The sequence below is a fragment of the Lutjanus erythropterus genome, chromosome 19 (genome assembly GCF_056507025.1).
Source record: "Lutjanus erythropterus isolate fLutEry1 chromosome 19, fLutEry1.hap2, whole genome shotgun sequence".
Lineage (NCBI taxonomy): Eukaryota > Metazoa > Chordata > Actinopteri > Lutjaniformes > Lutjanidae > Lutjanus > Lutjanus erythropterus.
The window spans coordinates 27,364,269-27,380,077 of record NC_139335.1 but is presented as its reverse complement, the minus strand read 5'-3'; the positions used below and the strand labels follow the sequence as shown (position 1 = coordinate 27,380,077).

The 15,809-nt window shown below is 34.2% G+C and overlaps 1 protein-coding gene across 1 annotated transcript in view; it reads right to left on the bottom strand.

Moving 5' to 3' along the window:
• Positions 1-3,516: 3,516 nt before the first annotated feature.
• Positions 3,517-15,809, bottom strand: part of LOC146310009 (immunoglobulin mu heavy chain-like) — a 97,990-nt gene continuing 85,697 nt past the window's right edge. Inside the window, exons 3-7 of the mRNA XM_084745287.1 lie at positions 8,276-8,333; positions 6,780-7,079; positions 4,656-4,988; positions 4,226-4,564; positions 3,517-4,035 (exon numbers count right to left, since the gene is read on the bottom strand). Of these exons, the coding sequence (XP_084601413.1) occupies positions 3,641-4,035; positions 4,226-4,564; positions 4,656-4,988; positions 6,780-7,079; positions 8,276-8,333 (1,425 nt within the window). The 3' untranslated portion in view covers positions 3,517-3,640. The remainder of the gene's footprint in view (positions 4,036-4,225; positions 4,565-4,655; positions 4,989-6,779; positions 7,080-8,275; positions 8,334-15,809) is intronic.

The following is a 15,809-nucleotide window of genomic DNA, read 5'->3' as shown; positions in this document are numbered from 1 at the left end:
CTAAGTGTAATGTCTTTTATTTAGCCTAGAGGGCAGAGTTGTACTTTACATTAACTGTGTGGTGGGCTCAGGTGGAGTCAGGGCTGGAAGTCTGTTGGCCAGATGTTGCAGCATGACAGGGCAGAGTGATCAGCACCAGCAGCAAGCGGAAGCATTGAGTAACATTCAGGTCCCAAAAAAGTACCAGAATACAGAAGTGAAACAATGCAAAGAGCAACGGTGCATCACGGACACCAGGTGTGAGGTGTGGTTATGCCAGTAAGAGAAGCAGACTGCACATTTAAATATCTCATATCAGTTTACATATGCTATCAAATAGACTTGTCAGAAGATCTCAGGACATTGCTGAAGGTTTTAGTTCTGTTTCTCTGTTATTAATAGACTCAAGAACTAACTGACTGTGAAATCTCTGAAATTACATATTGAGTTGAACATGGGCTGTTGATTCCAGGTGCCTGGGAGGTGATGAACATAACATATTACACAATATGTAATAAAATAGAATTATAAAATAAAAAAAGAAAATCAAATACTACTGTTATGAGTATTACATATTGAACTTTTATTGGTAAAACTATGTACAGTTTGAACAATTTCAAAATAATGGATGAGAGAAATAAGTGGAAGGAGCAACATCAAGGGTTATCATCATCTAAACATTTATTTTCAAAAAGACACAAAGCTCTGATAGTTAAAAAAAAGTCAGAACAAAAGACAGTTGTGATTACTTACATGATACTATGAGTTTATAAGAAAAAAGTGGGAAAAATACTTTTTTTTTCAGAAAGTTCAGCTTGCTTCATTTAATCTGAAAAGACAGAAAAAAGACAGAAACAATCTGGATTAGTAATACTGTACCAAATTCCTATTTGTCACCACTTACATGTGTGATTATAAATGTAGTAAATGACCAACATACAGTACAGACAGTACACTTAAAATATTGCAATTAGGGCTGGATAATATGGCTTTTAAATAATACTATTCCACAATATATCCCAATATACACAGTTTCACAGATAGTGCAAAGATGATCTTACAGAACATGATGCATTGCTGTAGAATATATAAAGTGGTTAGAATTAGCTAAATCAAATATCTACAGTTGTAAAATGCAACATACATATCAATGCAGCAGTACAATTAATCCAAAACATCAATTATAGTAAAACATTGTCAGGGACCATTTTACTGCAGGACGCATACTTACAGTAAATTTTGCTAAACTAAATATTTTTATTAAGGTTTAGAATGCAGAATTTTTATTTGTAGCGGAGTTTGGGTTGAAAAATAAGATTATTATTATAATAATAATAATTATTATTATTATTATTATTATCATTATTATTATTATTATTATTATTATTATTATTATTATTATTATTATTATTATTATTATTATTTATGTATGTATTTATTTATTTAAATATCAGAATGTTTTTGACCAAATCATTGATATCCAAATCATGGCAATATTGCAGGAATGACTGTTAGTGCTTTCACAAAATACAAATGAGATTTCTGTTAAATAATCGTCAGTAATGTGGATAAAATGAAAATAATAGAACAGCTAGAGGTTAAAGATGGATGGATCAACATATGACACAAACTAACTGGCTTCTGTTGTAGGGTGCCGTGCTTACTTAATAGATTTTGTTTAATTAAGTTGTGAGAAAAACATATTTGGGACAATATCAAGAACACAATAACACCAGCACCTGCAAAATTAAATTTTTTATGACACCCCTAAAATTTTAAATAATAATTTTTGTTAAGACAAAGTACCACAGTAGAGGTGATTCAACACCTCTCTATAGTCTGTAAAAGTCTTTATGCTTCAGAAAGTTCATTTTTACTTTAGGTTTTTAGTGTCTGAAAGCATTAAAATTCACAAATGCTGAGCTTTTGTTGCAATTACTTTTAGAATTAGAATAAAGAAAAAATTATGAAAACATTTTAATTGTTGGTCAGAGTGATAAATAAAAAAACAGCAACAAGATGTCAAAAATAATGATCCATTATGATATTTACTGAGTGACTTTAACTGATGTGTTACTTTTTTCTCTTGTGGCTCTGCTCTGTGTGAACCTGTTGTCATTCCACACTTCTGAGGATTTTTCTGTCAACTCATCTGTGTTGTTTGAATACAAAAACTATTTCCTCCATTGTCTTTTTTCTGGTCCTCTGTGCACAACTCATTACATATAAACTCATTATTACCTTAACAGCAGTGGTTCCAATGGCGAACACCAGAGTGATGAGGAAGAGAAGGATGAAGGTGAGGGCTGTGTTTCCCATGTTGTCTTCTTCTGCATCCATGGCATCGGTGGCAATCTGAACCAGGAAACCTGAATATAGTGCACGATTATTAATCAGTTAGTTGGATTTTATCAATAGCTCATGAGACATTGACCATATATTTTAAAATTTCACAGATCAGTTAGGATTTAATCAGTAAATAAGTCCGTCAATCAATCAATATATTAATTAGACAACCACAAATTTAAAAAAACAGTATTATTAAATTGTTATGAGTGCACCATGACGCCTGATAGTTTTGCATGTTCTTATAAAATAATGATTATGTTGATAAATTGATCCTGCAATGATCCTGTATTGCTATTGAAAGACCTCATTATTTACATGACTTGGCTTGTGAATCCGTATGTTCATCATTTGACTGAGCTGGAGTCAAAAGTACATTTTTTCATCTTACCTGTAGTGCCATTTATCCATCTAGAAAGGTTTGGTATGAGTTGCAGAGTTTTAGAGGTATCTACCATAGAGATGTCTGCCTGGAAATGTCTCCCTCAAATACAGTGGAACTAGATAACACTCAGCAGCAGCATTTTCATTCTGCAGCAGAATCTACCAGGACTACTTTCTTTTAACTAAAAAAAAAAAAACAACAAAAAAAAAAAAAAACCTTCCTATACGAAACTGCTCACAAGGTCTGTGGAGACACCAGGTCATGATTTTTTTTTTTTTTTTTTTTTTTTATGTCTTTTGGCCCTTTGAGCACCACAAGACAACTGCCATTATATTAGAGGGAAGGCAGATATCTCTAACACTCAGCAACTTCCACCAAAACAGTCTCAATGGATAATAAATAGCACTACAATGAATTTTTGATTTTGGGGTGAACTGTCCCTTTAAACAATCATTTATCTTGTGTTGGGGGTGCAAGACCCAGTAGAGGAAACACACAAACACAAAGACAAGTCACACAAATGGTGTTAATGTACCATGTATGAATACAAATGAACAAATATGATGTATTAAATGTTATTTTGGACTAATGTTAGTGGGGTGGTGGTGGTGGTGGTATTCTACAATGTGATGTTGAAATTTTGATGTAATGTTGTTGTCAGTGTGTGTTAATAGACAAACAGGCTGATGTATACCCAGTTTGTATAGCATGACGACAGCACTGTGACAGTACACTCACAATGAACATGTAGCTCAAAACACTGATTAAATAAAGACATGAATTACATGCGACATACAACAACAGAGTTGCAAAGTGCTTTTTTTTATTTTGATTTTGAATCTGCATTAAAAAGACAAACACAACATCATATCACAAGCAACAAACATTAAACAACACAACAGCAGAAGACACAGCAACACAGGGTGACATCTACTGGGCCTTGCATGTTTCAGGGATGTTCAAGTTGAGGTTGACCAGGTTGGTTTTGTCGAATGTTGTGTACCCGATGGACCTGACAATAGCTTTGGTTGTGTTAGCCACAGACTCGTGGTGAACTGCGCAGCTATAAACCACATCTTTCCTTTGCCACTGATCGAGCCTGAGCAGCAACTGGCTGTAAGCAGAATAGGTTCCATGGTTGTCTACAGGATCTGTGGTGTGGAACTCGTATTCTGTTGAGTCTGCTTCCACGTCATCAACAAGCCAAGACACATAAATGTCCTGAGGGAAGAAGTCTCTCACATAGCAAGTCAGGGTCACCATTTCTTTTCTAGTATGTTCTACTGGAGGAAGCATAAACACTGATGGACGCTGAAGCTGTCCTCCTGCAAGCATGAGACAAACAGTTAGGCCTCCTGACACAGAAAAAAACACCCACAGTACTGAAGGAAATACCTGCTACAAAATACACATAACAACAACATTCATAGACTTTGATGGCATGATTGAGTTATTTAATAAATCACATGTGCTAACTGCTCAATTGTAGTTGAAGTAGTCAAGTAGTTTTCTCACCAACACTCCTTTCGTAGGGGACCTTATGTGGCTCAAGCCACTCGGTATGTTCAACACTGCAGTAGCGCCTGATCCCCTGGCTCCATTCTTCATACGTGATGTCAAGAGAAAGGCTCAGTGTTTTTTGGAATTGCTTTGAGTCGGTGTCTTTAACGGGGGTCAGTGTGGAGCTAACCATTTCGTTTCCTTGCGCGTCCTCCCACAAAATCTTTGTGACAGATGGCTTCACTACCTGGACCTTACACACTACTGTGCCTTTTTTGTTTAAGAACATGTCCTCCATTGTGGGACCAATGATTGTGATTTCTGCAGCTGCGTCAGGGCATACAATTTCATCTGCTGTGTGAGGAATTAATGAACAGTCATTAAAAAGAAAAGCTAAAAATCAATTCACAAACAATTTTTAAAGAAAATGTAGGCATGTACTTACAACATTTATCTTTGTAAATCGCAGATGAATTCACAGACATTGGACATTTTTCACTTTTCCCCAGAAACAGACATGTGATCTTGTCATTAGGAGACCACTCACTGGATGGTAGCGTGAGCAAACCTGCTGTGCTGTACAGTTTAGTTCCATTCTCCACTCTGTTAGAAGTTGTTGTGATCTCGTCAAGTTTGTTGGCGATGTCAGCATCATTTTTCAGCCATTTGATCTGATACTTGTTTGGTGAAAAATCTTTGGCAAAGCAGGTGAAGGAAGCTTCATGTTCCTCATCAGAGGAGGCCAACACTTTAAGTGTTGGCTGCACACAAGGCTCCACTGAAAAACACATACACACACAAATATACATATATATATATATATATATATATATATATATATATATATATATATATATATATATATATATATGCAGAAGCAGAGACAAACAGAATGCTACAGTGTTCATGTAATCTAGATTGATTATAGACTTAGAATATAACTGAAGTTATGATTTTTCAGTTCTACTGTATGTTGTGCAAATTGTACACACATATATTGATTACCCTCCTCAAAATGAAGACTTTGTGTAGTTTGTGACAAAAGTGTGAAGAAAGAGTCAAAAAGAAAATAAGATTGACATCGTTGGAAAAAATCTCAAAATTGAACAACGGAGCTTTAATGCTCGCTTCTGCATACACATTATTTACATTAACTGCTCAGCAAGCAAACAGAGATTTTGCTACGAGAATGTTAATCTCAATCTATCTACATAATTAGGATTATGTAGATAGATGGAAAGAAGCAGAGCACATTTAAATAATCTGTTCTTACACAGGTGCATAGGACATATGGTGTTTTAGCAGAGAATAAAATAGACTGAGTAGCAGCTGAGTGTATAATGAAAAAGCTTCAGCTGTCTCATTCCACCTCATTGTTTGGTTTCCTGATAATTATGGAATTAAAAATATTTAAGGATATGTCAAGCTATTTCATTTGGTAACACACTGTAAACCCAAATAAGTCAAGGCAATCATTTGCCACAATTTCAGAGTTCATAAATTGGAGATTATCAGAGCCTAAATATATTTATATTATGATTTAAATAATAGTACATATACATTTTATAATATATTAATAATATTTTTAGTAAATGCAATTTTCATTCACCCCTCTCACTGCAATTAATTAACAGAACTGAATAAATCAGTAGCATAGTTTATAGTATTAGTATATATAGTAAGATAAAAGCCCAGTATTTCATGTTCCATAAACTCAATATAGTAATAAATAAATGTGAGGTTCACTACTTACTACCAATAATTGATTTGAGTGTTCAATTCATTTTACAGTGCACCTGTATTTTACTGTTATCCTCTCCTATATGTTTATGTGTGTATATTTGTTTCTTAAACAGTTAAACCAATTGTTCCTGTCTTAAAGTCAGTTCACGTGTGTCAACATAAGCAGCTAGGAATAAATTTACAAAGGTGTGATAAAGTCTGCCTCTAATAACAAGAAAACCTGCAAAACCATTTAACTGAAATGAACTTTTTTGTAGTCATATTACACACTTATTTATAACTTTTATGACTATTATTACTATATTATTATTTTTATTGTCTTTTATTGTCTTACTTTTTTGTTTGTTTTGTTTTTTACATAAAACACTTTGAGTTGTACCCCTAAATATAATTACTGTAAAATTATTATAGCATTTTACATTTTATTATAATTTTGTAACTTAATTAGTTGTTTAACTTAAGGTCACCAAATGATCTTGTATAAAACATGCTGCAATTACAGTTTACTTTTATCCTCATCATCATAAGTAGTGACTAGAAGTAATTTTGTATTACATCGTCAACAATACTGTAAAATGTAAAACTTTCTCTGACTAATGGTTTTCTGTTTGATATTGTATTTTACCTCAATTTACTGGCAATAGCCAGCCAATTAAGTATAATATTATTCATCAATTAGTACTAATACTGTGAATAATAATAATAATCATAATAATACAATAGTTTCACAATAATAAAATATGTTAACAGCTTTAACATGTAAACCTGCTAGATTTCGAATCAGCAACTAAAAAGGTATTTATATATGACATAGCTGAAGTGTTACCTGGGGGGGGTCCTGGAATAGTAGCCTGTCCATTTCCAGCTCCGTGTGTCGCAAGACATTTGAAAGTGTCCTTCCCCCATTCCTGTCTCGGCACTTTGATCTGAGTGACTCCCGAGTAAGTGTCGCCTTTCTGTACTGGAGGGTACTGGATGAAGTCTGTCAGGGCAGCCCCATTTTTGGTCCATGAGTAGGTCACTGAGGAGGGCGAGAAGCCCGTGGCAAAACAGCCAAAAGTGACAGTTTCTCCAGCCCCAGAGCCACACTGCGTCAGAGGCCACACAGTCGGTCCTTGTGAAGTGGCTGAGAAAAGAAAAACAAGCGCGTAAATAAAATACCAAAAATAATAATGAAATTCAACATTACAGACATTTTTCACCAAGCAGCAGTTAAAACAGAGAGAAGTCAGTAACAGTGATCAATAGTGCAAAAAAGTCACAGCACTGAAGGTATTACCTTTGAATATGTTGAATGTGGAAATTTCAAGTGCCCTCCATACACGGATCTTAATACGTTGTACAAAGGTTAACCTCCCTCAACAATATTATTTGTACTCATTTTTTGTTAGTCTACATATAAGTAGGAACATTTCATTTCATTTCATTTCTGCATAACTTGAAAATGATCATTAGTACTAGGGCTGAACAATTATTCAAAATTGTATCAAAATCACAATATGGTCTACTGTAATTTTCAAATCGCAGGATGCACAATATTTGTTAAAGGCAAAATGCGTGTCAAAATACCATATTAAATCAAATGTTGTGGTGTTGCACAGGTTTCCTGGCCGACACATCATTGTCTAGACTTCAAACATCTGTGTTTAGTACAAACCCCCGAAAAAAATAACACACCATAATGGTTTTAATGTGTTTTTCAATGAAAATGAGACTAATGATATAAAAATGATCCTTTCCTCTAATATTGTAGAACACATTGCAATTGTAATATCAGTCAGAATAATTGCAATTATATTTTTCTTCAAAATCCTTCAGCCCTAATTAGTACACTTTAAATTACAGCGAAGGAATGAAGCTGTAAGGTCCATAAACATCCATTAAATGAGTTTACGGCAGTCAGATTTTTTTCTACAAAAACAAATTAAATTTGTTCAAATTCAGCAGTTATGATTAAAGAGTATTCTTACCTGATGTAACAGTTACTGTTGTACCTTTTCCCCAGTAGTCAAAAGCTTCGTAGGAGCACAGTGCTAGATCTACTTAGCTCTTAGTATGAAAACTACATCTACTAATGTCGAGCGAATAAACTCAACCTCAAAATTTAATTAATTCCACCATTTATAAAACTCACTGAAAAGTCTCAAAATACTCCAGCCATAAAAATCCACCACTGAATCAGACTGAGAATACGGCTATTTGATTTTTCACACTACTGCATTAAAACACATTACTTTTGAAATGACATTATAACTTTAAAAAAATGACACTTTACACTCTGAAACATACCCTGCTGTAAATTTTAAACAATACAAATCTTACCTGATGACACTGTTACTGTAGTGCCTTTTCCCCAGTAGTCGAAAGCCCAGTTGTCACAGTTAAGAGAATCAGTTCACCCTTCTTACAAAAACTCATTTCTGTAATATCCCTTTACTTCATGTCACAGTTTGGTTTCAGCGACAGTTAAAAAATAAACTAAAATATATACCGGTTCCCATTTAACTAAACATAAGGAGTTTTAAACTTTTCACAAAATCATCTTTGCCAGGTTGCAAAATACTGTTGCCGTTCATATCACCAAAACTTATCATTAAAATGATAAAATTTTTTAAAATGTGACCAGGAATTTTATTCTTAAAACAGAAATATTAAAATTACATACCTGAGGTGACGGTGACCATCGTTCCTTTTCCCCAGTAGTCAAAGGCATTGTCACAGTTCAACAGATTATTACCCACTGCATACAAAAACCTGTTCCCACATATCTACACTTTCCAAGGTTATTTTATAATCTACCCTCTAACACATTTTCCCTGGATTTTGCAAAAAAGGATTCGGATGATTTTGTCAAAAATGATTTTCACCACCAAAGACTGGATTGAGTCGACTAGTTATAACACATTTAACATACAGTATCCCAGAAATGAACTGACTGCACAATGTCACAACCTAATTTCCCAAAAAATACAAAAATAGTTTTCAAATCAAAATATATACGTTGCAGAAAACAAAATTAGATCGACTTACCAGATGTGACGGTGACCATTGTTCCTTTTCCCCAGTAGTCAAAAGCAGCGTCACAGTTCAACAAATTATTACCCACTGCATACAAAAACCTGTTCCCACATATCGACACTTTCTATGGTAGGATATTTTATCACAAACTACCCTCTGATACATTTTCCGTTTTTGTTTTTTTTTTGTAAAAGGACTTGAAGACAGAGCCAAACATGATTTTCACTACCAAAGTTTAGATTTAGTCAACTACTTATAACACATTTAACAATACAGTATACCATAAATGAATTGACTGCATAATGTCACAACCAAATTTCATAAATTGGTTCAAAAATGGTTTTCAAATCAAAATATACACGTTACAGAAAACAAAATTAAATTGGCTTACCAGATGTGACGGTGACCATCGTTCCTTTTCCCCAGTAGTCAAAAGCATAGTCACAGTTCAACAAATTATTACCCACTGCATACAAAAACCTGTTCCCACATATCTACACTTTCAGTGGTAGGTTATTTAATGACAATCTACCCTCTGACACATTTTCCTTTTTTTTTGTTTGTTTGTTTTTTGTTTTTAAAGGATTCTTAGGATGGAGCCAAACATAATTTTGACCACCTACGATTGCATTTGGTCATCTAGTTCTTACACATTTAACATACAATACCCAAGAAATGAATGGACTGCGTAATGTCACAACCAAATTTCCTAAAGAATTACAAAATGGTTTTCAAATCAAAATATATACGTTACAGAAAACAAAATTAAATTGGCTTACCAGATGTGACGGTGACCATCGTTCCTTTTCCCCAGTAGTCAAAACCATCGTCACAGTTCAACAAATTATTACCCACTGCATACAAAAACCTGTTCCCACATATCTATACTTATATATTTAATGACAATCCACCCTCTGACACATTTCAATCGATTTTTTTTTTTTTTTTTTTTTTTTAAGGATTTGGAAAACGGGGCCAAACATGATTTTCACCACCACAGACTTGATTTAGTCGACTCGTTGTAACACATTTAACATACAGTATCATAAAATACTGTCGACTGCATGGTGTCACAACAAAATCTCCTAAAAAATACTAAAATAGTTTTCAAATCAAAATACATACATTAACAAAATTAGATCGACTTACCAGATGTGACGGTGACCATCGTTCCTTTTCCCCAGTAGTCAAAAGCACCGTCACAGTGTTCTATGTCAACCCATCCAACATACAAAAACTACCACCTAAAGATGTTGTTGATGCCACCGAGGTCTAAATATACTAAATTAAACAGTGTAATAATCACATTTTCAATATTACGACAAAAGAAGCTTCTTTTACCTGTCGTGACGGTCACCGTTGTTCCTTTTCCCCAGAGATCAAAGTAGTAGTCACAGTGACAGGTTTTGAGGCACTTTCGTACAAAAATACTTAAAAGTTTCTATCATCTAATGAACTGCACTTATTCAGTTAATTACATTATATAACTAACATTTACACTGATCTTTTGATTTTCTGTAAATTATATTTTGGTTTAAGTGCAGTATAAACCAACATAAATCCAGAACCCAGAAAAATATTGAATTACCTTCACTCAAAATATATTTAATTATTACTCACCAGAAGTTACTGTGACTTGTGTTCCTTTCCCCCAGTAGTCAAAGTAGCCATAGCTATCACAGTGACACACAACAATCTGCTTCTAATACAAATACCAAAAATGTTGTTTAATCCAAGAAAAGCAAGCACGTTTCACTGACAAAGCAATTCCCACTGTACTATTTATTAACCACTTCCCTGAAATGTTAATTCCCTGTGGTCTGGGTTACATAAAATTGAGCGTGTTTGCCGACGGTTAGTGAACACTTCCTCTTTATCAGACCCTCCTGTCAGCTCCAGCTCCTCCAGTATGGAGTTCACTCAAGCAGATACACATGATTCAGCTGAAATGAATATTAAACTTGATAAAAGTTAATGATATATGGCACTGTTTTACATTAGGTTTAAAAAAAAATAAACCTTTGCACATGTTCTCTCCATGGTGTAACTGCTTTAGGGCATTAACTAGCTATTTGAGTCACTTAAGTTTAACACAACCATGCCAATATTTTAGTGTTAAAGGTGTTTAGTATGAAAGTTTTACAGGCAATTATTGGTAGATTTTTGGAGAAACATAATATAATAATCATAAGTATATTTCCACTGTGTATAATCACCTAAAAATAGGAACTGTGTTTTTGGTAACTTAGAATGAGATACTTACATGTACAGAGGACGTGGGTGCAGTGTAGTATCCCAGCACTCCACAGTATTTTAGACCTATGTGATTTAAGGGACCTTAGGCTGGAATGATGGGGTGTTTGGGTTCGTTAGATACAGCTAATGGTATGGTAGCTAATACAAAGGTTTACCTATACTGGGTGAAACTCAAATTTCCCTGATTATGAGCAAAACTGCTACACTTATCACTATTCACCTTTATATTTAAATGACTGGACCCAGACAACTTTTTTGAAAAAAGAATATAAATTTACTTTAAGTTTAGTTTTATAAGAATTACAAAATTACACTTTAATTTAAATAAAACACAAAAATGACAAAATTACAAATTAAACCTAAAAATACAAATGTATCCCTTAGAAAACACCAGTAAACCAAATGACTTTGACCAAACTTGTAACCCCTCAATTACTGAAAATTACTCAATACTTAATGGCCTTCTACCCAAAGTACACTGCAAAACTGCAGTATTAGAACAGATTCAGGCTTACTTGTTACTACTGTAACACTACTACTATTCACTAGAACAGTTAGCTTCCGATCACGTGCAGATATTCACCCTTGTTGACAAATGTTAAATCTAAATCTAAATGCCAAATCTAAATGTTAAATCCAAATCTAAATGTTAAATGTTAAATCTAAATGTTAAATGTTAAATCTAAATGTTAAATGTTAAATCTAAATCTAAATGTTAAATGTTAAATCTAAATCTAAATGTTAAATCTAAATCGAAATTAACGCGACGCATACGCGAACGCAAACGCAAACGCATGGTTAAACAGCAAGTATATCTCCGGCCTTACTCACAGCAGTTCAGCAGCGCATGTGCTGAACAGTCCACAGCTACAATCTTCTGCTTCTTACCTAAACTTTGACTCTACAATAGCAAAACTCCATATTTCCACCATGGTTTTTCCTTCTTCCGTCGTGCCTCTCCTCCTGACATTTCTACTTCATCCTTTGTGTTGTTTCCTTTGATCCCGCCCCCTACTGCTATCTCTTCCTTACCTACAACTTATTACCACAGGTGAATCTGACTGACAACTTCAGGAACCAATGAAACACTGAAATGACAGATGAAATTAAAGCCATGCTACGTAAATTTTGACCTAGTTCAGTTTACACTTCTGTTTGTCTTCAATATGTCATTTATGACAGTTTATTTCAACATTACCTGAACAGATTATTTTAACCATTTACTCAACTATTTACACAATACTGTATTTATAACTAAATTAATTTAACAACTCAGTTAACCATTTATTTTAATTTAATTTAAATGCCTTATTGTATGAGTTTTACCTGACTTTATTAGGAATTAATTTGTTTTAACCCCTTATATTTCCACTGGGCTACACGTGAATGCATTAAGGATGCACAAGATACCCTTTAACAATTGTATCTGATACTAAAAAGCCTTTGTAACATGTAATGTGCTGTTAAATGGTGTAATGAAGACCCAGATCTTTCGTAAACACCTTTGCACTTGATTGACTGCAAGAGACAAGACATACTCATTTAATAAAAAAAAAAAAAAAAAAACAATCTAATACATTTTATGCACTCTGTATATATTGCCACTGGCAGTGATGGACAGTAAAGAAGTACATTTACTTGAGTACTGTACACTTTTTGAGTATCTGTACTTTACTTGAGTATTTGTTTTTTGAAAACTTTCACTCCCCTACTTTTCAAAGACAAATATTGTACTTTTGACTCCACAACATTTCTAGGATGGTTGTTCTTACTCGTTACTTTTAGGCTAAGTACAGCTTTGAAGTCAGCTGTTGCTGTTTTTCTTTTCTAAAATGCAATTGGTCACATGCTGTGTTCCTCAGAAGGAAACCAATTACAGTACCTGCTCCCTACTGGAATTTATGTAAAAGCAGAAATACATCATCCAGATGCGCTCTGTAACAAGAGCAAGCAGAAACTCAGTAATGGCAATGGCAGGAGAAAGACAAAATTAAATCTCAAAATGTTAAATTAGAAAAAGAGAAATAATTCCAGGTAAGCTTTTAATGTTGGATTGTTTTTATTGTTGTGAAAAATAACATATAATTAATGTATATACTACCCCGAAGACATAAAGAAATCTCAGATATTTAACAGACTTGGAGAACTCCTTACAGTCAGCTTCAGTCTAATTTTATGTGGTGATTTTAATACAGTTTCATCAGAAAATGACAACAGCTGTCCTTTTTGTTTTTGATTGTATTTCTCTGTTGATGTTTTTATAGGTGTTTCTCTAGGCTTTGTGTAGTATCTATACTTTGACTCAAGTAAGTACTTTGTCCACCCCTGCCTATAAGCACCTTGTCCTTTCAGACTTAATCTGTGCTTCATGACATTTATTCATGTTTTTTCTGTCCTGACTAGATCCTTGCTTGTGTTCTATCAGTTCTCAGATGTACATAGCTTTGAATGAACCCGAACCCTAACCTTCTAAGACTGTAATGTTGTGAATTTCACTGTGCACTTAAATTACTTAGTTACGTTTGGGCACAAAAAAGTACTTGGTTAGCTTTGGGCATAAAAAAACAAAAAACAAAACAAAACAAACAAAACAACTACTTAGTTAGGCTTAGGCACAAAAAATACTTGCTTCAGTTTAGGCACAAAAGTCTGTGGCTAGGTTTAGGCAAAAAATATCACTTGGATAGGTTTTGGCACAAAAAAAATACTTGGTTAGGTTAAAGCACAAAAAAACTGTGTGGTTAGGTTTAGACACAAAAAACTACTTGGCTGGGTTTAGGTACAAAAAAATGTGTGGTTAGGTTTTAGTACAAAAATTGATTTAGTTACGCTAAAGCACAAAAGCTACTTGGTTAGGTGCAGACACAAAAAATTGTGTGGTTAGGTTTTGGCACAAAAACAATTTAGGCTTAGGCACAAAAGAAGAAAACTACTTAGTCAGGCCAAGGCACAAAAAACTACTTGGTTAGGTGACAAACCAAACACTAGTGATAGATAGGGCCTTTCGCGAGTTTTGCAGCCACCTTACATTCTGCTACATGCTTGGAAGGGGAGGGTGCAGCAACATGTTTTTAATGTGCCAGGTCACTGCTAGATGCCACCTAGACTGGTTCTTTAAGTAGTATGATGTACAACTCGCAAACTCTAGCTTATGCCACAATACCTCATTCATGACAACTGCTGTCAAATTGCTGATACATTCCTAAGTTGTTAGCAGTTTGAGACCATCAAATCACTTTTCTAAAGTTCTGCAGGTGTATAGCAGCAGAAATAAAAAGACCTATCAGCTTGTATTGCACTTATACTTGTATTGTGATCAATGTATGTGTACTGAACAACATGATAAATATGGATGTAATGATGAATTGCAGAAGCATGATTCAGCTTTATAAATGAAACAAAATAATTGCATAATAAGTCGTAATTCGTTTTTTTCATGCACTAAAACAATATACACATTTTAAATGCTGTATAAAAGGTGTAATCCAGATATGAACCTTCAAATTTGCAGGATTTCTTCAACAGTCTTTTACTTATTTGACGACCCCCAAAATAAGCTCCTGTGGCCCACCTGTGGGTCACGACCAGTAATGACTTGAGTAGAATTGACAAAGCTACACTATAACAATAATTATATCTGTGGCAAATGACAACATAACCAGAGAAAATTGGGCATGGTATGGTACACACAAAAACATGCAAAACTACATTACTGGTTTAGTTTGCCCATTCTGGATGAAGATAAAGGCCAGTGGATTGGGCGGCAGCAGTGAGAGATATTTCTCCAACAAAGCAACAGGAAACAGTGGGTTTCCTGGTTGCTCCAACATATATTCCCACAGGCCTTTTGTTTCTTTCACCAGTGTATCATCGATGTACCATCCCCCACAAGTAAGCCAACATCACTGCTGGATCCACTGTGTTCAGCTTTCTCGTTTTTCACAGTAGCATTAAACTGATGTAGAGCCTTGTTTCTTGCTCCAAATCAAAAGCCGCTCAGCCATCCCTGTAAATCAAAATTCACAACAAAATCTGACATCTTGAAACATTTTATTTGGCACAATCATAATAACAAACATTAATAAGAAAATTATTTATCAGATAAAATGAATGAACTTTAAAAGACCCATAACTCCTCTGACTCATAACTGTTTATACTATTTTCATTACTGCATCTAATTTTAGTTGTAAATACTTTGGCAACATTTATATAAAATTAAGATAGAACCTCTTCTATCATGCAGCCCCCGAAATGTTGGAGTCATTCATAAACACAAACCATAACCGTAAACTGCTCTTACCAGGGACAGAATGAAAAGCATATTTAAGCTTATCCTACTGCATGCTGCACAACATGGCTATCACTCAAACATCAGCCGTCTCTCTGTTACTAACAGTCTTATTTATGTTAAACATTTCCAACCAGCCATTGTCAGCCGATCCATCAGCAACTGGTGTTATATATTCATTAGGGTTGCAACGATTATTTTAATAGTTGATTAATTGGGTGATTATTTTCTCAGTTAATTGATTAATAGTTGTCTGTTATAAAATGTCAGAAAATGGTGAAAAATGTCAATCA